The sequence below is a fragment of the Balaenoptera acutorostrata genome, chromosome 19 (genome assembly GCF_949987535.1).
Source record: "Balaenoptera acutorostrata chromosome 19, mBalAcu1.1, whole genome shotgun sequence".
In the NCBI taxonomy this organism is placed as follows: Eukaryota; Metazoa; Chordata; class Mammalia; order Artiodactyla; family Balaenopteridae; genus Balaenoptera; species Balaenoptera acutorostrata.
The window spans coordinates 4,885,201-4,911,949 of NC_080082.1; the positions used below are offsets into that span (position 1 = coordinate 4,885,201).

Below are 26,749 nucleotides of genomic sequence, written 5' to 3' on the forward strand. Positions count from 1 at the left end.
GGGGGCAAGCTCACCCCAGATCAGGGAAGGCCTGGGACCCACATCAGGCCCCATATCGGTCCTTCTTCTTCTGATTGGAGACTTTTCTGTGCTGCGTGCCTGAGGCAATAACTCCCCACTCGGGCTCAGCCCATCCTGTGACTGGCTCCCACCCAGGCCTCTCCGTTTTCCTCTGTTTCCCATACCAGTCATCTGAACAAAATGTGCCAGGACTAAAAGAAAAATAGGTGAGCCCATCACCAACATTATGAGGCTCTATAACGTCTCAGTACATGCCCGGTGGAAATCCTTTACCAAATTAGAAGTGGAAAATTGGAATTGATCGCTCACATGTGGGGCTTAATTAAAGGCTCTATTTTTTTCCTCCCTGCGACGTCCCGGGGGATGGACCTCCTTGTGTTTAGCCTGGCAGAGCAGCCTTTCCTTAATGCTGATTGGGTGGGATGGGGATGACCAACGAGTTGCTAGGCGGTCTCTTCATCCCCATTGGCTGAAGGGAGTCTTGCGATTCCCAGAAGGGCTTGTTTTTCTCGGAGGCCAATGGGCATGACTGCAGCCAAAAGTCAAAATTTTCCAGCTGAAGGCAAAAGAGCAAAGGCCCCTTTACTTCAAGCTTATTTTCATGCGGCTCCCAGAGGCAACATTAAAATGTTGGTTCAACACCTCTCTAGCCAGAGTTGAGCCCAAGTGAATTGAGGACGGATGGGTTAATTCTTCAACGCAATGCAAGTGGGGCTCGACCCACTGACTCTATTTTCATAGCTTTTAGGACTGGAGAAATTGACACCTGGAAGGCCCATCAGAACACAGCCTAAGCAAGTGGTTTCCATGAGGCGTCCATGAACGTCTGGAGATTATGTGTGTCTCAAAATGCACAGCTTTGAGAAAGGGTTCAATGATTTTATTAACCCTCAGGGAATCCATGACCCCTGAAAAAGGACAAGAAGTTAAGTAAATCAACTTCTGCATTTTAAGATGGAGCGACCAAGGCTCAGAGAGGGAAAGCCACCTACCCAAGGCCACACAGCATGTTCATTTAGTCAGATCCGAGCAGCCTGATTCCCAGCAGAACACTCTTTCTAGTATATTAGCTCTTAGGTTCATCTGAAACAGTGCCCAAGACCTCAAAGAAAATATTCAAGACAAGATTCTAACGCTTTGCCATGCCACCCTGAACAGAGTAAGGAGGGTGGTCTTGGGGTTCCTGGGTACCAACACTTAACCCTTTGTATAACATGGGCACGGAAATTGATTTCACTGGGCCTTCCTTTTCTCATTGATCCCGTGGAGAAGGTGGATGAGATGGTTGTTAAATTCCCTCCCAGCGTGGACAGTCTGGGATTCTGGAAGTTCATTGCTACAACTTATACGATGGAGAGAGAGGGGCAGGTAAGAAACAGGGAGAGACGTGAGAAAGAAAAGCTGACCACAGCTCCTGACTGTCCGCAGAATTGCTCCCATAGCAAAAATCAGCAAGTAGTTCAAGTTTGAATAGGAGTTCATGAAGATCTCTGTGCACCTGCTGCCCGCCACCTGCCTACCCATCCACCTGGGTGCCTCACCCCAGTGCCTGGCTGCACGGCTCTACATGCCCCCTGCCCACCTCCCTCCAGTGGCGTTAAACTCCCTCCCTCCCGTTCTTCTTGTCGAAATGCTCATGATGGGCATCACTTGTTGAATGATTACTAGGCACCCCGCAATTGATTTTTTAACATTTTATTTGGGAAACGTGTCAAACTGACCAAAAGTTACAAAGAACAAAAACAGTACATAGACAACTCCAATACGCCTTTTAAGAAACATTTGGCCCCATTTGTTTTATCGTTTGCTCTATTTTTTTATTATCTATATAGTATGCTTTTCTGGACCATTTGAGAATAGATGACTATATCATGGCACTTTGCTTTCAGAACTTTAGAAGGTAGTAACTGGAAAGCCTATCAGAAGACCATCGGTCCAAGGATTCCCAGCCAAGAGTTTCCACAAAGGGTTTGGGAATCTCTGGAGATGACACGAAACAAAGCACGTGTACGTTATGTGCATTTCAAAGTGCAGTGTTCAATGATTTCATCAGGTTCTCAAAGGAATCTATGACTCCTCCCCCAAGTAAAAGAATAGAAGCTCTAAGGTAAACCAACTCCGTTTTAAGATGGAGAGCCCAAGGAGACCGGAAATACTTTGGTACGTAGATCCTAAGAATAAGGATATTCTCTTACAAAGCCATAATGCAGTTACCAATGTCAGCACATTTCACTCGGATGCAATATTTTAATCTAATCTACTGCCTGGTCCACTTTTGTCAGCTGACCTAATAATATCCTTTATAGACTTTCCCGTCTGGGACAGGGTCCAGCATAGGCTTGGAGGTTGCATTTCCTTGTCTTATCTCTTTAGCCTCCTGTGATCTGGATCTTTCCACAGCCTTTCTTCGACATAGATGACATGGAAATTTGGGGTGAGTATAGACCTCTCCTTATTTAGTAAAACATACCTCATTTTGTGCCCATCCCCTCTCCTTTTGCTTAGATTGAGGCTGTGCTTTCCTGGCCACACGCTATATCCGTGAGGTTGTGTCCCTCTCAGGGTATCACATCTTGGGGCACCATCACCGGTGACATAGAAGCCCTTTATTTGGGAGGTGACCCCAGGAAATGCTGGCAATGGAGTGGAGAGTGAGAAAGAGAGAGCAGGAGAGTGGTGGCCGGGCCCAAGGCATTCAAATAAGAAACAAAATTAACCCCTGCTCCCATGCAGGCCGGATAGAACATGCCAGATGGCCGGCAGTGCATGGACCCTTGGCGCCTCGGTGAGGAGGAGAGAGGGTCCGCCTGGCAGGTGACCCCATCCCCGAGGCTCAGAGCAGGTCCTCACTCTCCAGCTGCCACGAGAAGGGGACAGTCCCTTGCCCTCCTGACCCTGCCAGCCTGGGAACCAACCACCTGCCTCACAGATTCTCAGAGCTAAACGGTCCTTATGGTCACTGGGCCCAACCTGCCCCTTTTACGGGTGTGGACCCGGAGGCCCAGGAAGGGGACGTGATGGGGCAGGTCACACGGTCAGAGGCGGCAAAGCCAGGGCTGGCAGGCAGCACCCACAGCTCTGAGCCTCCTGACCCTCGCCCAGCGCTGGGCTCATCCATCATTTGACATCTAACCAAGGGGCACCTCCGGGAACACAATGTCAGTTAAAAATAAAACAAACAAAGGGACGCCGCTGTCCCCACCAGCCCTGTGGCTCTGGGGCCGTCCAGAGCAGCCCGGCTGAGGCTGCATGAGCCCAGCCTCCCTGGCCGCCAGCTCCAGGTGACGCGCAGAGAAGGCACATGACTTTCATAAATCACCTTTCCTGCAAGGGGGACAAAGGGAAAAAAGCATGAAGTTGGGCGCCCTGAGCTAAAATTAGCCAATCTTGCTGTTCCAAAGGCTTCCATTGTACTCGGTCAATGACTGGCTTGAAATAAGATCCCCTGGGAAACTCAGCAATTTCACCTGGTGCCTTCCTAACTAAGCTTTCTGGGGCTCCCCCCCACCTTGCAACTCCTAGAGAAACATTAAACTGTACTAAGAAGCGATAAGTGGCTGCTCTGGTGTATTGGGGCAGGTCTAGCCTCAGAGACTGCTGGGGCTGACCTAGGGATGTCGGAGGAGGTGGGAGGGTCCCCCAGGTGATGGGTGGCAGGGGTCAGGGCTCACCAACCCCTGGGCTGTGGCCAAATCGGAAGTTGGAAGGGCAATGGTTAGTTTCTGGGGCAGTGTTTCTTAAATGCCTGCCATGTGCCAGGCATTGTTCTGTCAGCAAGACAGATGCTCCTGTAGACCTGGGTAGAGGGGAAGAGTGGGGTAGAGAGGGAGACCAAGGATAAGTCAAGAAGGAAATAAATAGGACAAGCAGAGCCTGTAATAAGTCCTAGAAGGGAAGAGGGCAGAGTGGTGATGGGACTAACCACACGTGGCACTGGCCCTGAGGAGGTCTTCCCTGGTTCTCCCAGATGTTTGGGTTCCCCCAGAAGCAGACCCCGAGGCAAGGATTTACATGCAGGCAGTTTATCTGGGAGATGAACTGAGCCAACACTATACATTTTTAGGACACACCCACAAATATCACTTAGAAATACTTTGTTTCCAAGGACAGGAATCTCTAATCAGACTTCATTAAATAAGCAAACAAAAGGAGACTTATTGGTTCTTATAACTGACAATACACAAGTTCAGGTGGGGTTTAATCCACATTCTCTAGGTCTTTTTGAATGCTTCTACAGGTCAGCAAAAAAGAGCTCACAATAAAATGGAAATTTTCAAAATGTCTTCTAGAGCCGTATTTTAGAACAGGGTTTCTGTTCTTTCCCTCTAACCCACTCCTGTAAAGAGAAGATACTATCATTCATTCATTTTACATTCAACGCTTGTTTGTTGGGCATGTTCTATGCGGGAGACCTCAAGGAGGGGATGGAGAGAAACAGACAACAGGCTGACCTCTGGGAGCTGGGAGGTCCAGCTTGTTTGTTGGGCATGTTCTATGTGGAGAGACCTCAAGGAGGGGATGGAAAGAAACAGACAACAGGCTGACCTCTGGGAGCTGGGAGCGGCCAGGCCCTATGACAGCCACCAACGATGACTGCTAACATTGGGAACAGTGCTCGGCACACTTCTCAGTTCATCCCACCATGACCCTGCAGGCCACGCGTTTGTGACCGATTTCCCAGGTGGGGAAACTGAGGCTTGGAAAGGTGGAGTAGCCCCTCGGCCGCTGGGTCCACACCTGTGCTCAGCGGTGAAGACCACACACGGGGAGGGGCAGCACAGTGCAGGGGTCCAGGGCAGACCCCCGGAGCTTGGAGCTGCAGGGAAGGGAAGGTGGGCATGATGGCAAAGGCATCGTGGAGGAAGCGGCATTTGAGCTGTGCCCGGCTGGGTTACGTCACCTCCCTGCTCAAATATGCTGTTGTTGGCAAAACTTCACCCAGAGGGGATCGGTCCAAGAAGAGCATTAACAGGCTCTCTGTTTCAGAAGCAGCCTTCATCGTCACCCTGCAATCATAAATAAGCTGAGTCAAAGGAACTGAGCGAATATTGTGTAATAGGGACTGTCTTGGGAGGGGAGGATTGGCCAGGCAGATTTATGCAACATGGGGACAAATATTACTTACTGGGCAGAACACAGCAGAGTTAATGTCATTCTGAACAACTTGTTTACCCACTGATTATGTGATTAATGAATATCAAAAGGCTCCTTGCAGAGAACTGCTGTTTGGAATGGCTGGTGTATTTCTGGATGTAGTCACCATTGCAGGACAAAAAGGAAATCAATTTAAATCCCCTCCAGGGGGAAAAATGTGTAATAAATGTGCTAATTAATAGGCTTGGCTGTTTTAAAAATCCTCTCCATCCCTGAAAAAAATAACCATGAGAAATCATTATTTCAAAGCTGGGCTAAGTTTGTTTTCTTTTAAATAACAACACTGGTAAATAACCTCGCTGTTTTCTCAGTTAAAGAAGAAGAAGAAAAAGAAAAATCAGCGCTTACCTGGCTTTGGAGACCCTCCATCCGGGTCCAAACTTCCCTCTGCCCTTCCTTTGCACATGCACATTCCTGGACACCTGTCCTGCCTTTGGCAGCCACTTCCACCTCCCCCAGCTCCTTTCCCCCCTCTCCGAAGCCCGCCAGCCCCCAGCTCTTTCTCTCGATGGCAAAGGCTGCATCTCCCACCCTCGTGGCCGTTAGGAAACAGCAGAGGAGAGATGGTCGGAGCCAGGAGGGAGCTCCTGGAACCATACAGTCCAGTCACGGTATAAAAGAGGTCGGGGGTTCTGTCCAAGGTCACAGAAGCAACTCCAGTGGCAGCCCAGGCGGTGAGTGGGATTTAGGGGCTTGGAAGTCAGGTGCCTGGACAGGCACCGCGGCTGCATCCTGACCCCGCGTGCTCTTCTGGAGGCTACCCAGCTTCACCTTGGGAGTTTTCTCACCAGTAAGCGGGGCAGCGATAGCATCTACCTCTTCGACATGACAGCATCTGTAAAGCCTCGGGTGCAGGGCCTCCAGAGCCTCTAGCCTGTCAGCTATTTCCTCTGCCACCACGTCCCTCCCACGTCCCCTCGTTGACAGCGGCACTGGTTGAAAGGGAGAGCGCACGGGCCCAGCGGACAGGCAGAGGGAAAGCCCAGCCTGAGGCCGGATGGGCTGGAGGAGAACAGGCCACCTGGGCTGGCCTTCCAGTTATTTCTCCAGATGAGTCGACCCGAGTGCACCGAGGTTAAGCGGCAGCCGAGGCCGCACACACCCGGGGCCGGGAGGTGGCTTGCAGGGAGGGGATGCTATCTTAGGGCTCCATCACCTGCTCCGGCCTGGCCCAGCTTCCCAGCCCACCGGGGAGAGCAGTCTGTAGTTGTGAACCCTGAAACTGCTGGGGGAGCAGGGAGCGTCCGGCCCCGGGGTGTGGGGCTGGGGGCTGACGTGGTCCTCAAGCCCCCCCTGGCCCCAGGTCCCCAGACTTCAAAGCTGCCTGTACTCCTGCTCAGCGGGCCCTGCCCAGGCTGCGGTGGCGCCCAGGCCTGCAGACCCGTGCGTGGGTGTGTGTGCACGTGCGTGTGTGTGCACGTGCGCAGTGTACAGCATCTTCCCTCCACACCCAAGGTCCCAGGAGAGCCCGGTAGTCCCCACACACTCACTGCAGCCCCCCGAGGAGAAGGAAGGAGACCCGCCCACCTGGCCTGAGAGGCAGGCTACGCAGCCCCCATCCGGCGGGCACAGGGGCTCGGGCGGTCACAGCCTCAGCCGGTGTGACAGCTGGGGCGGCCCGGAGAAAGCCTGGGCTCAGCTCTGCGTGAGCCTCCTGCTGGCGCCCAGCGCTGCCCCACCCACTCGCGGGAACCCAGAGGACGCGGAGGGCAGGATCTGGGGCTGCCGCCGGCCCGGGGCCCACCTCTCCTCCCAAAGCCACCCTTCCCCGCAGCAGCTGGGCCGACCCAGCTGCCTCGACGGGCCTCGTGGCTGCCACCTCTGGCCAGGTGCCACCCTTCTCCCCCTGCCCTGCCAGGCGAGCCCTGGGAAAGGAAGGAGACCAGGGAGGACACGCTCCCACACCCGCCGCCCGAGACACCACACCGCCGCCCCCAGGCGCGCAGGCTGGGCGACGACGCAGTGATTCTGTGAGGAGGGGTCCAGCCGAGCCCTGGCCACCACAGGGGCTTCTCCCTTCGCAAACCGAGGGGCTACGGCTCCCCTCTTCCCCGCCAGAAAGCCGCCAACACACGGAACCGCCAGAAACAGCTTCTTTATTCAAGCCCGAATATGCAGCCGCCCCACCTCTCCAGCACGCCAGGCCCTCCCCCCACCCCCAGCTCCACCCCGTGCCCCCGGGCGCCACCCTCCCCCGCCCCGTGCCCCACCCAGAAACAGCCCTCCTCCAGCGGGCTCCGCCTGGGCTCAGGGACCTCGGCCCGGACGTCTGTTTCAGTCTCTGAACGTGCCCACCAGTGGCTTCGAGGGCCAGGCCCCCAGGCCCTGCTGGTCCAGGAGGACAGACAGCTGCTGGCGCGCCTCCTGGTAGGGCCCAGCCTAGGGCGGGAGATGAGCCGGTGGAGAGAGGATGCCTGCTGGGGGTGCAGGAGAAAGGGGGGCTGCGGGGCAGGGAAGCGGCTCACCTTGGCTGCCTCGTAGGTCTTCAAGGCCAGGAGGTGGGACTTCCCGAGAGCACGGGCAGTCTGGCGGAAGGCCCAGAGAAAGGCAGCCTTGCAGAGGCGGGACGGAGGCCCCAGGGCAGCGCTGGGGATGGAGAGAAAGGGACCGACGTTCGGGGGAGGGCAAGGGAGGACAAAACTAACAGGCCCGCTCCACGCCCCTCACACCACCTCCACGCCGTGACAATCCGGGGGGGTCACGGGGTGGGTCACGTTACCGGTAAGAGGCTGGCGGCTAGATGCTCCCTCTTGCCCCACGGGCAGGGGGCCGGGGACCCCCACCGCCAGGCACCCCTCCCGCCGCCCCCGGGGCCCCGCTCACTCAGCCTTCACACGCCCGGTGGCCACATCCACCACCTCGACGTCAGGGTCCCCCAGGCTCCAGTTGAGGCTCAGGCCCTGGCAGGTGTTGGAGGGGGGGTCGGAGGGGGCCACTGAGGGCCCCTCAAACAGGTGCAGCGTGGTCCGGGTGTAGGGGGGCGGCAGGCACGGCCCCAAGGCCCTGTCGAGGCCGGGCCGGGCGTGGATGACCCTGTCCAGAGCCGGGGTGTTCTGGCAGGGGTCGGCTGCGGGGGCAGAAGGCCCAGGACGAGGCCTGAGTCTCCGCCACGCTCCCCGCCCTGCCCCAGCCCGCCTCAGCCCTCCCGCCCTTGGGCCTCACCCACGACCAGGCTGCTGGCGTAGACGGGGGGCAGGAAGTGGGCCAGCAGCGCACCGCCCAGCCCCAGGACGGCCCAGCGTGCCAGCTTGTCGCTGGCCGAGAGGCAGGCCACGTGGGTGTCACGGAGCGCAGGGGCCACGTAGCAGACGGGCTTCAGCCGCCCCTGGATGTGGGCCTGCAGGCGGAGCAGGCGGCTGTGCGGGAGGCCGCCCTCCGAGGCTGGCGGGAGGCTGCAGAGGACACGGGGCTCAGGGCCGCTCTCCCCACCCGCGCCCACACGGCCCTCCCCGGGCGCGCCACGTACCAGATGTCGTGGGCAGCTCCCTTGGGGGTGTTGCTGACGTACAGGTGCAGGAAGATCCGGGGCTTGAGGGCGAAGGGGGGCCCGGACCCCGGCTGGGCGACCACCACAGACCGCTCCTTGCCCTTGGGGCCCCCCTGCGTGGCCAGCAGGAGCTGCCGGAACAGGAACCTGGGGGCGGAGGGAGCGGCAGCTGGGGCGGCCCGGCCCGCCCGGGGCGGCCGCAGAGGGTCCCCCCGACCCCTCACCTCAGCAGGGCCCGGCGGGCCACCACCAGCCCGTGGCAGTCGTGGAGCTGTCGGCCCGAGAAGTCCAGCCACCTGGCACAGCTGCCACCGCCGGTGCCCAGCGCCACCAGCTGGTAGATCTCCTTGGCGTGGCCCTGGGCGCCCGGGACCTCTGCGGGGAAGGGAGCAGAGATGATTAGACTGAAGCGAGAGGCCCAGGGGCCTTCCGAGGTGAGGGGCAGGGCAGCCCTACCTCTCTCCAGGATGACCGCGGCCACAGTCCCCTTGCAGGCCCAGTACTGCGAGCTCGCGTCCACCAGGCGGTCAAAGCCGGCGCTGACCACGGCCGCGCAGCGCTGCTCGTGGGTCAGGATGTTCTCTGCGGGTGAGGGAGAGGGCGGAGGTGAGGGGCCCACAGGCCACGCCCCTCCCATGCCAGGGGTCAGGTCAATGGGGGCCCACCTACCGATGCTCAGGGGGGCGAGTGGATGCTGGCTGGGGGTCTTTGGGGTCTCTGGAAGACAGACAAGGGGCGGGCTGCCGTAGGTGCTGGGGTCTGCCCTCCTGTCCTGTGCCCTTCAGGAATCCAAGAAGTCCCACTGGCAAGCGGTGTATGTGTGTGTGGGGGGGGGTCATCCTCCAGAAGCCAAAAGTTCCTGGGCTGCCCCCAGCAGTCCCTGTCCCCAGGGACTGCTAACGTCCTTCAAAGGACGTTAGGGCCGGGGTCAGCTCACACCGCCCCCCCCTGCGCCCCAGCTCCCTGCGGGCCGGGTCCTGATGCCCAGATGGTCTCCGCAGCGACTCACCCCTCCCCACACACATGCACCCGCCCCCGCCGGGGCTCAGGGCCCTGGGTCACCTGCCCCTGTACCTGGGCTCTCCAGCCGACGCTGGATGTAGTGGAGGGCAGACAGAGCTGCCTGCTGCTTGGCCTCTGGCTTACTGTAGGCGGTGCCCGCAGGGCAGACCACCCCACCCAGCTCCACGGACACAGAGAAGGGCAAGCAGGGGTCTGGGGAAGGAGGGGCTGAGAAGTAGCACCATGCACCTTATCCTCATCGTGGGCCCTTTCTAGAAGGGCCATGACACCTTCCAGTGAGGACGACAAGGAGACAGGCCTGCCGACCTCCACCCAGGCCACGCCCACTCAGAGTCCTCACTAGCCCCTCTGAAATGGGTCCCTGTGACCCCACTTTACAGAGGGGGCACACAAAGGGCAGGTAGTGTGCCCAGGTGTTGCCAGGACCCACATCCAGGGCTACACTGCTCCCAGGATGAAGGTCCCCTGCCTCTCCCCAAACACATAGCTCTGTTTCTTTTCTACACTTGAAAGGGTCATCTTCCAAACACTACCACTTCAGGTGTTACTTATGACACAACAGAGACAGATGAAGATCCTAGAACTGGGATCACTTGGTCAAAGGGCATAAATTTATTTCCGTTCGCGGTATTTACTGGCACCTGCTGCTAAACTGGTTGCCCAAAGGTCTCCCTTTTAGAAGAGAACCCACATTTCAGTACCCCTCCCTAGCACGGAGATTCACCTACTTTAAAAGGGCATCAAAAATGCCAACTAGGAGATGCAGAAGGAAGGCTAGCCTCAGGAATCCACGGCAGCCAGCGGGGTGACAATTAAATCTGGCAACAATCATCAAAGGATGCTAGAACCACGAGGTGACGATGTTCTGGGGAACAGGATAGTCACACCATCTGGAGATGCCCCCCTCGGGTGACTGATGACGCACCCAGGGGGAAGTGAAGACACCTGGCAGGCTCCACCCTAGTCAGGCCCTCCCAGCTGACACCCCAGGGGTAGGACAAACAGATCTCAGGTCTGCTGGTGGGATGCACAGCCAGGGGCACGAGGTTTCTACAGGCGCTCCTGCTGGTTACGCGTCACCTGAACCCAATCCTGAGGAAACAGACCCAAGTGAATGGAATTCCTACAGAACAACCGGCCCTTACTTTGCAAAGACATCAATGTCCTGAAGCCAGAGACACTCCGAGGAATGGTTCAGGTGAAAGGAGATTAAAGAGGTGTAAGAGCTAATGTGGCAGGTCATGCTGGGTTGGGATAAAATGGCCATTGTTGTGACCAGTGGCAAAATTTGAATGTGAATGGTAATTAGCTAATAGGATCATATCAATGTTCAACTTCCAGAATTCGATCATTGTACTGCAATTACATAAGCCGATGTCCTTGTTCTTAGGAAATATATACTGAAGTGTTTAAGGAACAGTAAATCAGTGTTCAGATTGTGCACGACAAATTAACATGGATATTTATATATAAATATATACAAGGGAGGGAGACAGAGAGACATACACAAAGTGTGGCAAATGTGAACTGCAGAATCTGGGTGAAGAGTTTAGGGGAGCTCTTTTATACTATCCTTTGAAATTTTACCAAAATAAAAAATAAAAATGACTGAAAATATGCTTACGCATGTAAACAGTGGAAAGGGGGACCTTAGGCAGAAGGGAGGGGCAATATTACCCAGTGGTTCAGCACAGGCTCTGAAAGCAGACTGCCCCCTCTCGGCTACGGCCTCTCTGGCCTCAGTCTCCCCATGTGTGAAGTGCTGGTAACGGTATTGTGCTCCCTCGAGGAATACTTGTGAGGACTCAGTGAGTTACTGTCTGAAGGCTTTCAAACAACACCTGGCCCATCATCCAGAACTCATGAATGTTAGCTAGCACCATTGCTGTTGAATCGATTGCCTTATTTCTGTATTCCTGATGCTCTGGCACTTGGGGATTTGATCCTGGAGAGACCAACCCTCCCAGGGCTAGCTAATTCCTGGACATAGCAAATGAGTCCCCTGCAAGCACACCCTTTCATATAGAAACCAATGAATCCAGAGCTCACACCCCAACCACCAAACTCTCACACAAGCCAACACTCCCCATACCCTAAATCACCCCCCAGGTCAGGTACTAGACAACTAGAAACCAACCCTTAACCCCTAAACTTACTGTCTTGCCTTCCTCAATCCTAAACTTACTCTGCATTCCTACCCTGCCTCAACCATTCTGTCCCAAGAAAACCCCAATAAAGGCTCTGGGTTGTGCTCTCCCCTCTCCTCTACCTCCTGACCACCCCCATCCTTTCCCACATGGTCCGGCATGGCAAGCTGTGCCTCCTGTTTCTAGGGATCTGTATTTACTTCTTCCTTCACAGCAATCATTCTCACGACTGCTGTCTTACCATACCTGATTAAAACAAATCCCGAGTAGATTTGTAATACATTATCTCTTTTTGAGCTGTTCCGCTGGGGTTCTCCTAGGAAGTTTTACAAATGCTCCCAAAAGCTTAAGGGATGATTCTCTTGCTGCCTCATGAGAAGCAGGGAATGTGCTGGCTTAAAGTTGGGAACCTGAATTTAGGACCTGGTGTATTGCTCTTGGGGAGGGCAGGGGGAGGACTGTAATGATTACATCTCTTTGCAGTGTTGCCATCATCAAGCTGTGTTTGATAATGTCTTTGACTTCGGGGCTGGCCCTCACTCAGGTATCTCCTCTCCAGTGCTGGCATGGCAACTCTAACTGTATGTAACTGGCCCTCAAAAAAGCCTGCTGAAAGGCTGGGGTAGCTTGAGGCAGGTCCTTTAACCAACCCAAGCTTCAGATGTGGCCATGACCAGCCAGTTAGAAATCTGATGTACCTGGTGCTCCCGTCACCACGCTGCTCACAGCAGGGCCTCCCCTCGGGCCCCAGGCTCAGGCCCAACTCACAGATCTCCTGCTTCATTTGGGGTCGGCCCAGGGCACACGGCCGTCCCAGCCTCCTGGGCCTCACCTGCTGTTTGGTCCTCTCGGAAGATCAGGGACACTCCCAGACTGGCCGCGCACTGAGTAAGCAAGGCCACGGCCTGGCCCGGTGGCGGGTCTTTGAGCTGCAGGCCCAGCTGTCTGGCCGCTGTCGGGAATTCCCCGGCGGGCCCTGCGGACGGAAAGGAGACCTTCGGGGACCCCCCCATCCTTACCCTCGAGTCTTCCCGTGCCCGGGCTGCCCCCAGTCCCCAGGCACGGGCCCCCACCCCGGGCCCACCATGCCCCGTCGTCGAGGCCTGGAGCTGCCCGCCCTGCTCGGCGTCGTCCGAGTTGGGAGCGGGCGCGGTCTCCCAGGGGTCTTGGCCCAGGCTGGCCGAAGGCCTCCTGGGGCTGGGCCCGGGGCTGATCTGCAATGACGCTGCCAGGCGGGGCTTCCTGCAGGCCCCGGTGTCCGCGCCCAGGGCTGCGCTGGCCTGTGAAGCCATGGCCGGATGCGAGGACCCGAGAGGACAGTGGGCACGTTCTCACGCCACCCGCGCCCTTTTACACGCTAGAGCGAGCTCGCGCGTGGGGAGCACGTGGCACGACAGACAGCGCATGGAGAGCTCCGCCTCCTACCTCGCTCCTAGCCAATGAGAGCCCATAAAACTGTGGCCGACAGTGTGTCCAGCCAATGGGAAGGCCAGTCTCCCAGACCGTTGGATGTGGACTGAGTGGCCACCTGGCCAACAGCCTACCTCCGGGGGGCGGGGCTTCAGGTGGGAGGTGGGGATGGGGCACTGTGCACTCCCATTAGCTTCTTCTCGGCCCTTGCCTGGTATTGGGGAGGCAAAGATCAGGGGAGGGGTCTGGGGACCCAAGTCCAGCACCTCACCCCTGCTCCCGTCCTAGGATGCCTCCCAAATCACGCCACGTCATGCCAGCCTGCCCCCAGCTGCTTAATTGAGCCTGGCGGGGGCGTAGGGGCGGGGGCGGAGGGGCAGGGGGAGGCGGAAAGTCGGTCCTCTTTCGATAAATGAAGGTGTTTTCAATTGCAGCAGCCCCACAGAATCTTTAGGACCTACATTTAAGAACTGTTCGCCGTAGGCCTTCCTGAAACCAACTGTAAGTGCTCCATGTGTGCTCTAGCTAAAATTACTCATTTGGTACCGTCCACCCATCCACCCCCCGATTTTTTTTTTTTTTTTTCCAGAAGGGATTTTGGGTTGGTTCCTAAAAATACCGCAAGACAACAATTCGTTAAGATGAGGGACTAGGGATGAAGGAGAGATAACAAAAATAAAACGAAGTTAGGGATGAAGACGAGTTACACATGGCCTGCTACGATGCAACACAGTTGCTTGAAGGGGTTGGAAATTTTAACAGTCTTGGAGCCAGTGAATGGGAAAACGTGACCAATTATTCAGTTTACAGTCTGTAAGCTTTGTCACTCTTTCTGCTGCTGCTGATTGCTACCTTTGGGTCTGAGAACACTAGCCAGGATTGGGGCAGTGTGGATACGGAGGCATAGGAGCAGCAGTTGGTAGAACCAGTAACATGTGACTCGGGAAGAGCAGCTGAGGGGAGCGGCATAGATTCAAACTCCCAAACGTTTCAAGGATTGGCATCAGGAATTATGGGGTTTTTTTCGTGTGTAGCCCAGAGAGCAGAATTATACCTAGTAGAGGGACAGCATAGCAGGTGTTCAGTAGTGGAATGATGGCTACACAAATCCACAAAGACTTCACCAGAGTCACCAAACCCAGAAACGTCACCAGCAGGAAACTGCACAAACAAATGGTGATATATTCAGACAATAGACTATTACTCAGTAATATTTTTTTTTTTAATAAACAAGCTACTTTTGTGCTCACAATCACATATGTGTGTTGAGTGAAAGAAGCCAGACTAAAAAGACTATCTTTCACATGATGCTATTTATATAAAGTTCTGGAGCTGGCAAAATTAATCTGTGGTGATGAGTCAGAATCATGGTAATTTCTTCAAGGAGGTATTGACTGGCAAGTGGCACCAGGGAATTTTCTGGAGTGATGGAAATGTTCTCTGTCGTGATCTGGGTGGTGGTTATGTGGGTTTATATGTATGTAAGAACTTGATGAGTGTACACTTAAGACTTGTACACTTTACTGCATGTTAAGTATATATCAGTAACAAGAGGAAACCTGACAGCTTGTTTATAGAAAGGAAAGAAGGAAGGAGGAAATGGAATTGGCCTCCCCAAGCAGAAGCTGCATGGGTGATGTGAATAGTGATGTGGGAGGCAAAATAATGGTACCCCCAAGATGTCCACATCCTGATCGCCTCAGCCTATGACTATGTTACATCATATGGCAAGGGGAAATTACGGTTGCAGATGGAATTAAGGCTTCTAATCAGCTGAGTTTAAGAGAGGGAGATTATCTTGGATTATCTGGGTGGGCCCAATGTAATCACAAGGGTCCTTAAACCAGAAAGAGACTGAAGAGTCAAAATCAGAGAGATGGCCTTGTGAGAAAGATTCAACTGGCCATTGCTGCCTTTGAAGATGGAAGGGGGCCATGAGCCAAGGTGTGTAGGCAGCTTTCAGAGCTGAAAAAGGCAAAAAAAAAAAAAAAAAGAAGCCTCCCCACAGCCTTCAGAAAGGAACACGGCCCTACTGACACCCTGATTTTAGCCCAATGAGACCCATTTCAGGCTTCTGACCTCCAGAACTGTATGATGTTTTGTTGTCTAAAGCCACTAAGTTTGTGGTAATTTGTTACAACAGCAATAGGAAACTAGTATAAAAGGCCTTCAATTTTTTTGGCATACATACCCCTAAAATAATTTTGAAAGACTATGTATCCCCCAATTATTTAGTCACACGGAGTTACGAAAGGTGCAATTTCTAGTTTATTATATATTATAATCATCTTTCCAATATGTTTTCACCAAAACCATGGAGATGCAGACTTAGCTTATTCCATTTATGAAAAACACTCTCCAAATGATTTAATCGTCAAAGCTTACTCTCATAGACAAAGCACTCAGCTAAAATGGAATTACTTCTCATCAGAAACAGGCTGACTTAGCTTTTTCAATTTAAGTAAATGTGTTGATACTTTCTCAGAAGAGCCATCTCATTCATTACCTCTTCCATTGATTCAAATATGCATGAAGCATCTTCTAGCTGTTTGGGATACGTCAGTGACCAACACAGACAGAAGAATCCCTGCCCTCGTAGAGGGACTTCTGGATTCTATTTCTAAGGTAGCTGAGAAGGCTGACCTAGAGGTTGAAGTCTCAGTAACATCAAGTGTCACAGCCAGTAGTTTTCTTCCTTTTTCCTTTTCTTTTTAAAAAAGATTCTTTACTGAAGTATAACATACACGCAGAAAAGTGCACGGATCATTCAATGAATTTCCACACACGGCACAGAGCCATGTAACCAGCACTCAGATGAACGAACACAATACTGTCAGCCCCTGGGACTTCCCCGGCGGTCCAGTGGTGAAGACTGTGCTTCCACTACAGGGGGCATGGGTTCGATCCCTGGTTGGGGAACTAAGATCCCGCATGCCGCGCAGCCAAAAATAATAATAACAATAATAAAAATAATAAAGAAAGAATTGAAAAAATATAATATATAAACGGCCCCTCTCCTGAACCCTTCCATCACTACTTCTTACTGAGCCTGCTTTTCTTAGTCTTACGGGAACTTTCTCCTGCAGGGACTCTGCTTTTTGGAATAGCCCCCTTGTTCGGCACTCATCTCAGGCAACACTCCACAGAGGAGCAAAAAGCTCGAACCATCCGAAGCCAAGCACCTCCCAGATAAAATCTATATGGATGGAAGCCAAGAATTTGGAAATTGACTCTAATTTAAAGTAATGGTTCTCAAAGTGTGGTGCCTGGGCCAGCAACATCAGCCTCACTGGAAACTCATTAGAAATGCAAATTTGGGGGGGGAGGGGAGGGTGGGACGAATTGGGAGATGAGGTTTGACATAAATACACTACCATGTGTAAAACAGATAGCTAGTGGGAACCTGCTGTATATAGCACGGGGAGCGCAGGTCGGTGCTCTGTGACGACCTAGATGGGTGGGACGGGGGTGGGGGTGGGAGGGAGGTCCAAGAGGGAGAGGATATAGGTACACATATAGCTGATTCACTTCATTGTACAGCAGAAACTAACACAACATTGTAAAGCAATTTTACTCCAATTAAAAAAAAAAGGAATTAAATTTAAAATAAGTAATATGTGGAATTCTAAAAAAAAAAGCAGCATAAAGTTTGTAAGGAGAAAGTTTTTTTCTGGGACTAAATTCTAAGAGGAATTCATTTAAATGAAAAAAAAAGTTGAATAAAAAAAAAAAAAGCAAATTCTTGGATCACATCCCAGACCTACTGAATCTGAAAACGCTGGGGGTGTGGTCCAGCAAATGGTTATAACAAGCCTTCCAGGGGATTCTGATGCACGCTCAGGTCTGAAAACTACTGGGCTGGATAAGGGTAATGTTTATGATCGCACAGTAGCTCTTAAAGATTGGCCCCCAGACAAGCAGTATCAGCGTCACCTGGGAACTCAGGAATACAAATTATCAGGTCCCACCCCGGACTCACTGAATCAGAAACTCTGTTTTAACACACCCTCCAGTTGATGCTGATGCATGCTAGAATCTGGGAACCAGTGCCTAAAGCTGTATTTGCCTGACTACTGGGAAAGCCTCATGCATTCCCAGCAGTACCTGTACTCCTATTTGGAAAGCCTGCTTCACAGGATATAAAGACAGTCAGTAGGATTCCTACTGACTAAAAAAGTGCCTGGCTTATAGTAGGTGCTCAGTGTTTGTTGAGTGAATTAATGCAACAGTCCTGTAAAGTAGGAAGTTAGTTAAGCAGAGGTGAGGTTCGCACGCCCGTCAACCTGGACTTCACCATTGGGATTTGAAGGCATTTGATTTCTACTGCCCACAGCGCCGCCTGCACTCGCATTCCCCCTCCGCCCGGGAGGTGGCGCTCTGGAGCGCCCGTGAGGCCAGGCTGGGAGGCGGGACTTCCTGCTTTCCAGGGAGCGCTTCCGGCCCAGCCCAAGAGACGGGTGAACGCCGTTGTGGGGCGGTCCTGTCGAGGGCGCCCGAGCTAGGTTGCCACTCTCGGGCTACCTCGTAGCACGAGGGTCAGGCGGGCGTCACGCGGAGGTTCATTTCCCAGACGAGCACGGCACAGCCGGGGCCACGTAAGTGCGCGCGCCGCCCGGACGGGACAGAGAGGCAGGTCCCTCTGCTCAAGTCCACGGGCCCCAAGCTTTGTGACTTTGGGACAAGTCGCCCAGTCTTTACAAAGTGGGTTATTGGCAGCCGCTGGCTCATGGAGTGGGGAGCGTCCCACTGATGTAAAGCGTGGTAGCAACAGCTGTCTGGCACACGGCGCTTGATGCGAGACCTCTGCTGTTGTTGGGTTGAAATTCTGGGGCCTGGAGGTGGAGTGGGAAGAGGTGGCTAGGGAGGGAGTGGGCGAGTAGATGTCTGAGGGGAAGGGCCGCCCGGATCCCCTCTCCCATCCCATTGCAGGCGCACTTTTTGTTGTGCCCGGCCTGGCATGAATGCAGACCCGACTGACTCTGCAGGCTTGGCGGTCTAAACGGGCCGGGAGAGCCCAGGGCGAGGGCGGGAAGTCGAGGCTGTCTTGTCTCGGGGCTTCTCTGAGGTCGTGGGCTCCACCAGCGCCTTCAGCCTGCCTGCGTTTGTTTGAGGCTATTTGGTTCCTTTTTCCGCTCCTTCATTCATTCCTGGATTTGTTCCTTCAGTTTTTGTTTTTGTTTTTTTTAAAATTTAGATTTATTTATTCATTTATTTAATTTTTGGCTGCGTTGGGTCTTCGTTGCTGCGCGCGGGTTTTTCTCTAGTTGTGGCGAGCGGGGGCTTCTCGTTGCGGTGGCTTCTCTTGTTGAGGAGCACGGGCTCTAGGCGCGCGGGTTTCAGTAGTTGTGGCGCACGGGCTTCAGTAGTTGTGGCTCACGGGCTCTAGAGCACGGGCTCAGTAGTTGTGGCCCACGGGCTTAGTTACTCCATGGCATGTGGGATCTTACCGGACCAGGGCTCGAACCCGTGTCCCCTGCATTGGCAGGTGGACGCTTAACCACTGCGCCACCAGGGAAGCCCTGTTCCTTCAGTTTTTATGTACTGATTGTTACCACGTAGTAAGTACCAAGGCACTGGGGATAAAGTCTCTTCCCCACGGGGACTCTTAGAGCAGTTTGGAATTAAATAGCTTTACCTTTAAATATCTAATCACACATTGCAATGTGTGCTCTGGAGGAGGGATGCAGGGTGTTGTGGGATAGGATTGGGAGAACTGGGAGAGGCTTCCTGACTGAAAATCTGAAGGATGAGGAGGATTTTTTAGGTGGGTAGGAAGGGCAATGGTGTTCCTTTTAAGTGGAGAGATAGTGTGAAAGGGTCCTGCAGTGAAAAGACGCATTCCCGCCACTGTCCCCTCCTGCTATGGAAGAGAATGACAGCAACAGCCAGATGCCAGGAACTCAGAAATGAATCAGATACAGTTCCTGCCCCTGGAGAGCAGTCTTGAAGAAGAAATAAGGCTGTACCCATAAACCACAATTAGAATGAGGCTGACACGTGCCCTAAGAAACACACATTCACTCAGTTGGCAAGTATTTACCGGCATTTACTGTGTGGTGGGCACTTTGCCAGGTGCCGAGGGTACATGGATGTCCGGAGGTTACAAACTGAATGGATACAATGCAGCTGCAGTTCCGAGGGGGAAAGTTTTTGCTTACTGAGACTCTAAGGCTGGTGTTTGCTTCTGGATGCATGGGAGAGTAGTGGTTCAGAACTTGGATTTTGAATCAGGGCAGGGATCAGGCTGTTGGCCTCCGACAAGTTGCTCTTTCCCGAGCCTCGGTTTTCTGAACTCCGTAATCGGGGCAGAAGAATAAAACACGTAGTGCCGTGTCTGGCAGATGCTGGCGCTCAGTAACTGAGCACTGCTCTTATTTTTGCAGGTAATAAAAAAGAGGGATGATATGGCTGTTTATTCTTCTAGAGCACTTTGTACTTACCAAAGCCCTTTGACATAAGTTTATTATTATTCAACACACAGTCAGTTCCTTTTTTTGGAAGGTACTGTACTTGACAGCGGGAAGGCAGACAGATAAGACTCATCTCTGGCTTTGGGGAACTTGAGTTTGTCTTGGGAGCGTAGCGTAGAGTGTGGGGTGTGTAGTCTATGAACGTGTAATTATAATGTAATACATAAGAGCATGCTGGAAGCGGACCCCTCGCCACCTGTCTGACTTCGGCCCGTCACTCACCTCCTAGTTCGTTCCATGGCTACCCAGTTGTTTCTCCCATACTTCCTGCCCCAGAACTTCTGCACTTGCTGTACCCTCTTCCCAGCAGCCTTGTCATTGGCTCAGGGTATGCCGAGTGCCACCTTCTTACTGATGCCAAGACCACACCCCTCGGCCACCGCCATCCCCTCCCTCCTGGCTGGTTGGTTGGTTTTAACGTAGCACTTATTACTGTCAGGCATTAGGTGACATAGTCATTTGTTCTTTGTTATCTGCTTCCCCAAAGAAATTGTTCTCCTCTTAGGGCACTCTTCACCCTCCCAGGAGCCCCGGAAGTGGCTATCAGGTTCAGGTCTCTGAGGAAGGCCAGAGTGGCTCCTGTTTTCCAGGATGGACTTCCCCAGCTCCCTCCCTCCCTCGTTGTTTACGACTGGCCCCCTTGGTCTGAGCGATGTCCCTGACGTGTCCTTCATGTGCAGCTGGAGAGACGCGCTGACCCTGCCGGAGTCCCTGCCCCAAGGTCCTGAGGTGAGGATGGCAGGGAGAGCCTTGGTGGCTGCAGGGTGGGTGCTGTCCCTTGGCCCCCCTATCCTAGCATTCACACCAGTTGGCAGGAGTGCAGGGTGGGGTGGCATTGGCACAAATCTGCTAAGACACAGGCTGAGCCAGAATCACCTCCTTTGGGGACCTAGGATGCCCTGCCAACCGCAGAGGATTTACTGAGCGGGAGCTGTTGGCCCCCGTCTTTTCTTCCTCTATTTGTTCAACAGATACTCACTGAACAGCCCCTACTATGTGCCAGGTGCCTTACCAGGCCCTGGGAATCCAGAGTGAGTAAGTCAGATGCGCTCCCTGCCTCATGGAACAGAGTTAGGTTGAGTGAGAATAAACAGTGAATAGACCAAAGGATAAAATCATTACAAAGTGAGAACAGCTCTGAGCGAAACCGAAAGGATGCCGAAACCGTACAGTAGGGGTGAGGTGGGGAGGGGAGGGGAGATCTCCTGGGACACGAAGGACGCCGGCTCTTTCCCCGGAAGCCTAAGCCAATCTGGCTGCCACTTGGAGACAGGCTGGCTAAGGATTACTCCCGGCAGAGGCAAGTGGGTGAGAAATTTAAAAGAGACACTGGCGTTGGGCGGGAGGGGCTCCCTTGACAAGGAAGGGCTTACGTCAGACCCGCCCCTGCGGGAGCCCCGCTCCTCCGTCCCCAGGTGTGGCGCTGAGCTGTCTCAGGCCAGCCCCGCAGTGGGGTGGAGCAGCCTGTGGGCGTCCCAAGTACGTGACCACAAGGTCTCCTGAGTGTCAGTGAGGCTCAGAGGCCAGGGGCTCCTGCGAGAGCCTGTGCAGCCTGGAGGTCGAGGGCACAGACTGAAGTCAGACTGCCTGGGTTCACATCCCAGCCCTTCTCTTTAGTGGCTGCTGCCTGGGACAAGGCACGGCCTCGCGGTGCCTCCATTTTCTTCATCGTTGAAGTGACGATGGCCGTTAAAGTGACGATGGCCGTTAAAGTGACGATGGCCGTTAAAGTGACGATGGCCGTTAAAGTGACGATGGCCGTCGTACCGGTTTGGCCGGTGCCTTGGGAGGATTGAATGAGCTAACAAAAGACAAGAGTGGGTGGCAGCGCCTGGCCCGGCGCACACTCACTGTTCTGTTGTGGCCACGGCTGTGTTTCCTCAGAACGCGGCGCCGCACGTGGCCAAGGGCCTGCTCTGGGAGCCGGACACCCCTGGGCCGCTGCCCTTGCTGCCTCCTGGTCCCGGTAAGGATCTCGGCCTTGGGGCCCCCTCCCAAGCTGCTCCCCGCTGCTCCCCGCTGCTCTCCCCCAGCTCCCGCGCGAGGCCTTTCCTCTCCCTGCTGATTCTGCCCCACAGGGCCCTTGGCACCTCCAGGTACCTAGGACACCTGGTTCCATTTCCGGGCCCTTCCGCAGCCTCACTCTTCCCTCAGATCCCTGGGACCCCGGCGTGACTGCCCAGGATCTGCTTTTCCGGGGAGGTTACCAGTTCCGTAGACAGCCCCAAGCCGTGCTGGACGTTACTGAGCAGGTAAGCGGCCCCACGGTGCGCAGTGCCACGCGGCCGGGGCTGCGCCTAGTGACCGGGCCTCCTTTCCTCCTGCAGCTCAGCCGGTTCTTGTGGGACCATGGGGACATAGCCTTTGCACCCCTGGGGAAGCTGATGCTGGAGAATTTCAAGCTGGAGGGAGCACGGGTGAGTAACCCCTCGCCAGCCGGGAGGGGGGGCTCCCCACTTCCCGTCGGGGCAAGCCCTGGGGCGTGTGAGCCTGACGAGGCCTCTCCACCCAGGGCCGCTCGAAGAAGAAGACAGTGGTCAGCGTGAAGAGGCTGCTCCAGGACCTCGGTGGACACCAGCCCTGGGGGCAAGTGGCTAGTGGGACAGGACGGGGTGGGTATGCCTAGCTGGTGGTGGGGCTGGGGAGGGAACCAGGGCCTGGATGCTGGCTTCCATCAGATTGCTTCCACACGCCCCGTGCAGTCACGAGCCATGCTGCCCCATGCAGAGCTCCCCGCTGCAGAGGCCGCGTGAGGGAGAAAAGAACGGAAGCTCATGCACTACAGGCACGGCTGCATCCAGGTGTTCAGGTGTTAATAGGGCTCTTCATTTTCTCATCCTCTTGCCTCTGCTTGGCTTAATTCCTAGACAGGCTGCTTCCAGGTGGCAGCAAGGTGGTTTATGATTCCAGGGAAAGGGCTAGTGTCCTTCCTGAGGCGCCAGCACAAGTCCCGGGAGCGGTGTGGTCGGCTTGGCTGGGCTTGGGTGTCATGCCCATCGTGAGCCGATCCCTGTGGCCGGGCGATGGCGGACTCCACATGGCCAGGCCGGGATCATGTGACTGCAGCGCAGGAACAGGGTGGGCTGGTTTCCCAGAGGAGGAAGTTCTAGGGTGATGAAGAAAGCGTCTGCTACGCCTGGCCTCCCTCGGGATGGCACCCAGCCCTCCTCCCCATCAGCCACAGCCTGACCCTCCTCCTCCCGCCCCCAGCTGTCCCTGGGCTTACCTCAGCCACCGCCAGCGCCGGTTCTCCATCCTTGGGGGCCCGATCCTCAGCACGTCGGTGGCGAGCCTCCTGGGGGAGCTGCTGCACGAGGAGCTGGCCCTGCGCTGGGAGCAGCTGCTCCTGGACGACGCCTTCACTGGGGGCGCGCTGGCCTGGGTGCCCGGCAGGACGCCCAGGGCTGGGCAGCTGGTCTACCCCGCAGGAGGCGCCCTGGACAGGCTGTGTATCCTCCCTCGCTGGGCATGCTCTAGGGACAGGCGGGAAGTTGGGAGCCTTGAGTGGCCATAACGCATGAACTTATCCTTAGCGAGATGCCCAGACTTCCAGAAGGTCAGCCTGACCCCAGGCAGTGAGCCCCGGGTTCTCGGAGGCCCTGGCCATATCCGGCTCCGGGGACCTGTCCGGCAGGTGGTGACCCGCACCGTGCAGGGAGAAGGTAAGGCCCATAGACACCTCCCCCGTCCACTCACTGACCTGTTGCCTGACTCTGACCCTGACCCTGACCCTCTCCATCCCTCAGCTCTGCTGGCTGTCCGCTCTGACTACCACTGTGCCTTGTGGAAGGTCAGTAAGCAGGGGCAACCGGCCCCTCTCCAGGTGTTGCAGGTTGAGAAGGGGGCCACAGGGATCAGCCTCAGGTGAGGGGCTCACTGAGGCTGGTCTGCGTGGAGATGGGCGTGGGAGAAGGGGGTGGCCTGGCATTCATCACGTGTGTGCCCTGTAGCCCTCACCTGCCTGGAGAGCTGGCCATCTGCAGCCGTTCCGGAGCCATCTGTCTGTGGACTCCTCAGGACGGGTAACGCCCCTTCCCCATAAAAACCCTCCACCCCAACCAGTGGCTCCCGCAGAACCCGGCCCATGTCCTGGACCCCAGGCCAGGTCACCCCAGTCTCCCCCCATCAGCCGGTCTCCCCACCATGGCTGTCCTGTCTCCCCACCATGGCTGGCCTGTCTCCCCACCATGGCTGGCCTGTCTCCCCAAGGCTGCAGCAAATCTACAAGGACCCCGAGACCCTTGTGTTCCGGGACCCCTCTCCCTGGCGTTGGGCAGACTTCACCGCCCACCCTCGAGTGCTGACTGTGGGTGATCGCACTGGAGTGAAGATGGTGGACACTCAGGTGAGGGGGCAGAGCAGGTCCCTGGCGGGGATGGGGTGGGGGGCCTCCCCCGAGAGGGCGTGATGCGCTGCAGGGCCAGCGAGCCCCGGGCCAGCCGCAGCAGGTGGCACCACAGACGGCGGACCGTGGGCGCTGACCTGGCCGCGTCCCCCAGGGCCCGCCGGGCTGTGGTCTGCTGCTTTTTCGTGGAGGGGCAGAAGCATCGTGCCAGAAAGGGGAGCGGGTCCTGCTCACCCAGTACCTGGGGGAGTGCGGCCCCGAGTGTCTGCATCCCACGCTCCACCTCATCTGCACCCAGGTGAGCGACACCTTCCCCTCCTCTCCGTCCTGCACCGTCTCAGGCGGTCACTGGAGACGGTCCTGGACAGCTGCTGGGGAAGGGGGAAGGGCGTGGGCGTGGGGGGCAGTGGCCAGAGCTGGACAGTCCCCCCGTGTCCGGAAGGGGAGAGGGGTCTGGCTCCACCCCGCCCCCTCAGGACCCTGGGTGTTAGTGGGTGTGTCTCGGGCGTGCCAGGGTCAGGTGAGGCTGGGGGAGGCTGGGTGAAAGCTTCTCTCAAGAGCCCTTCTCCCAGCAAGGCCATCAGGACAGGGGACGGTGCCACCTGCTCGGGGGTGCCTCCTGGGTGGGGCTGGGCAGCTGAAGCTGGAGAGGCGGTCAGGGCCGGTCCCGGAGTGCTGAGACTTACCCTGAGAGCCACATGGGGCCCCGGAGGGGGCCACGCAGGGGGACCTGTCCCGTCCCTCTCTCCCACGCCTCAGCCACGTCCCCTCTGTCTTCTTCCTGGGCCCCCAGTTCTCGCTCTGCCTGGTGGATGAGCGCCTCCCCTTGGTGCCCCTGCTGAAGTGGAGCCACGGCCTCCCCTCCGCGCCCCTGCTGGCCCAGCTGCTGCCCCCGCCCCGCTCGGGCCTCCCGCGGCCGCTGCTCCTGGCGGGCCAGGGTGGGGAGCTGCAGCTGCTGCACGTCGCAGGTGAGGGGCGGCGCGGGCGGGAGGCGGGCAGGAGGGCGGGCGGGGCCGGGCCTGGGCAGGGCCTCAGCTGTCTGTCCCTCCTCCAGGAGAGGGGGCCTCTACACCCCGGCTGGCAGGGCCCCCCCAGTCTCTCCCTTCCAGGAGCGACTCCCTCTCTGCCTTCCCCCTGCTGGAGCCCAAGAGTCAGTGGCGGCTGCAGGAACGTCTGAAAGCACCAGCCATAGGTGCGCTGGGGCAGGGGAGTGGGTTTGAGGAGCCGCACCGCACCAGGCTGTCGGGTCACGGTCCTTCCACCTCCAGGTCTGGCCGCCGCCATCCCACCCTCCGCTTCCACTCCGGTGCTGTCACTCTTCCAACTTTCGGCGGCTGGAGACGTCTTCCACCAGCGCCTCCACCTCCAGGGAGAGCCCGGGCCTGACTCTCCTGCCCCCACGGCTTCCTGGACCCCCCAGGCCACTGCCTCCTGCAGCCGGTGGCTGAAGGCCCTGCTGGAGGTGCCCCCGGCTCCCCCCGTGTGGGCTGCACCCACCTTCTCCCACCGCCGCCTGCTGGGCTGCTTTGAGCCTCCGAAGGCAGAGGGCAAAGCGCCAGAGGGTCTTCGCACGGCCATGGCCAAAGGGCGTCTCCTGCAGCCGAGGGACCTGGGCTTGCTCCCCACGGAAGAGCGGGCCCCTGCCCCCGAGCCAGGCCCCGAGGACGAGCTCAGCGAGCGTTTGGAGGCAGCCTGGGAGGGCCAGGCGGCGGCCTGGTGGGAGAGGCGGCGGGGCAGCGGCTCGGGGCCCGGCAAACAGCCCAAGCGGCACAAGCGCCGGACTCAACTGTCCAGCACCTTCTCCTCACTCAGCGGCCGCTTAGACCTCTCAGACGCCGCCAGCCCCCCTCCCAGCCCAGAGCGGACACTGCCCGAGGCCAGGCCTCAGCCCCCAGTGACCCCGCCCTCCCAGGAGTCCACCCAGGAGCTGTGGGCCCGGGGCGTCCCCTCGGAGCGGCAGCAGACCCTCCGGGACTACATGGCTGAGCTGCCGCTCGGAGGGGACGCCCCGGGGGCTGCCTCTGTGCCTTCCTCCCAGGCCTCCAGCGTCCGGGCCACCCCCTCCCGGCAGCGGGCAGCCGTCCGCTCCGGCTCTCAGCCGCACTGGAAGAAGCCCCGCATGGGCTTCTGACGCCTGGGGAAGCTGCCCCCCACCTCCAGGGAGCCCTTTGTCCTGGATAAGCTGTGCCTTTTGTGGTTGAAACGGGCCAGGGTGCAGACCTTCCTGCTTTCCGAAGGCCTTCGTGACTGCGGAAGACATTCAGAAGCGATTTGAGTCCACGTTGGAGGAAGGAGGACAAGGTAGTCATTTCTCCTGTAGCTCGTGCTCCCAGGGGCACGTTGAGAAGTCCTGGGAGCCCCGTCCTGAAGGTCAGTGTCGCCAGGATCCCCTCCAGCTGACAGTGTCGTGCTGGAAAGCGGGGGCTCCAGGCGGCCGAGGGCTCCGCCACGCACGGGCCCCCGGGGACGTGGCGGGTGACGGTGAAGTGAGCTGCCCAGCCTGCCGGTGCTCTGCTGCTGGGTGTTAGGTGTGTGTGTGTGTGAAGCGGTTTCTAGCACCATCTAACGTTTTGTAGAGGGAGGCACTTTGGACCCACGTTTAGGGGTTGAATAAACTTGTCACCTGAGCCTGGTTTTGAACGATCAAGTTTCTCAGGCTGGGCTGCGTCCCCTTACTTGGCTTCCGACATTC

The 26,749-nt window shown here is 56.5% G+C and overlaps 2 protein-coding genes across 6 annotated transcripts; one reads left to right on the forward strand and one right to left on the reverse strand.

Annotated features, from left to right (window-relative positions):
* Positions 1–7,449: 7,449 nt before the first annotated feature.
* On the reverse strand, positions 7,450–13,124 carry ADAD2 (adenosine deaminase domain containing 2). Its single transcript, XM_007182630.2, has 10 exons — positions 12,665–13,124; positions 9,737–9,877; positions 9,332–9,379; positions 9,119–9,244; positions 8,887–9,037; positions 8,642–8,809; positions 8,338–8,567; positions 7,999–8,242; positions 7,641–7,761; positions 7,450–7,554 (listed from the first exon to the last, which is right to left on the reverse strand). The coding sequence occupies exons 1-10, from the start codon at positions 13,122–13,124 to the stop codon at positions 7,450–7,452; spliced, it is 1,794 nt and encodes a 597-aa protein (XP_007182692.2).
* A 4,568-nt stretch (positions 13,125–17,692) lies between these two features.
* TAF1C (TATA-box binding protein associated factor, RNA polymerase I subunit C) lies at positions 17,693–26,684 on the forward strand. Of its 5 annotated transcripts, XM_057534013.1 has the most exons (15): positions 17,693–17,837; positions 20,218–20,441; positions 21,597–21,678; positions 21,867–21,964; positions 22,040–22,129; positions 22,225–22,298; positions 22,923–23,161; positions 23,258–23,374; positions 23,459–23,576; positions 23,663–23,734; positions 23,922–24,057; positions 24,212–24,355; positions 24,851–25,025; positions 25,112–25,249; positions 25,326–26,684. In XM_057534013.1, exons 2-15 carry the CDS (start codon positions 20,304–20,306, stop codon positions 26,186–26,188), a joined length of 2,484 nt encoding a protein of 827 aa, XP_057389996.1. In that variant the 5' UTR covers positions 17,693–17,837; positions 20,218–20,303; the 3' UTR covers positions 26,189–26,684. The 5 variants fall into 5 exon arrangements, with proteins under 5 accessions (XP_057389996.1, XP_057389992.1, XP_057389993.1 ...); XM_057534009.1 differs by having other exon boundaries at positions 23,258–23,576; XM_057534010.1 differs by having other exon boundaries at positions 20,238–20,441; positions 23,258–23,576.
* Positions 26,685–26,749: the final 65 nt, after the last annotated feature.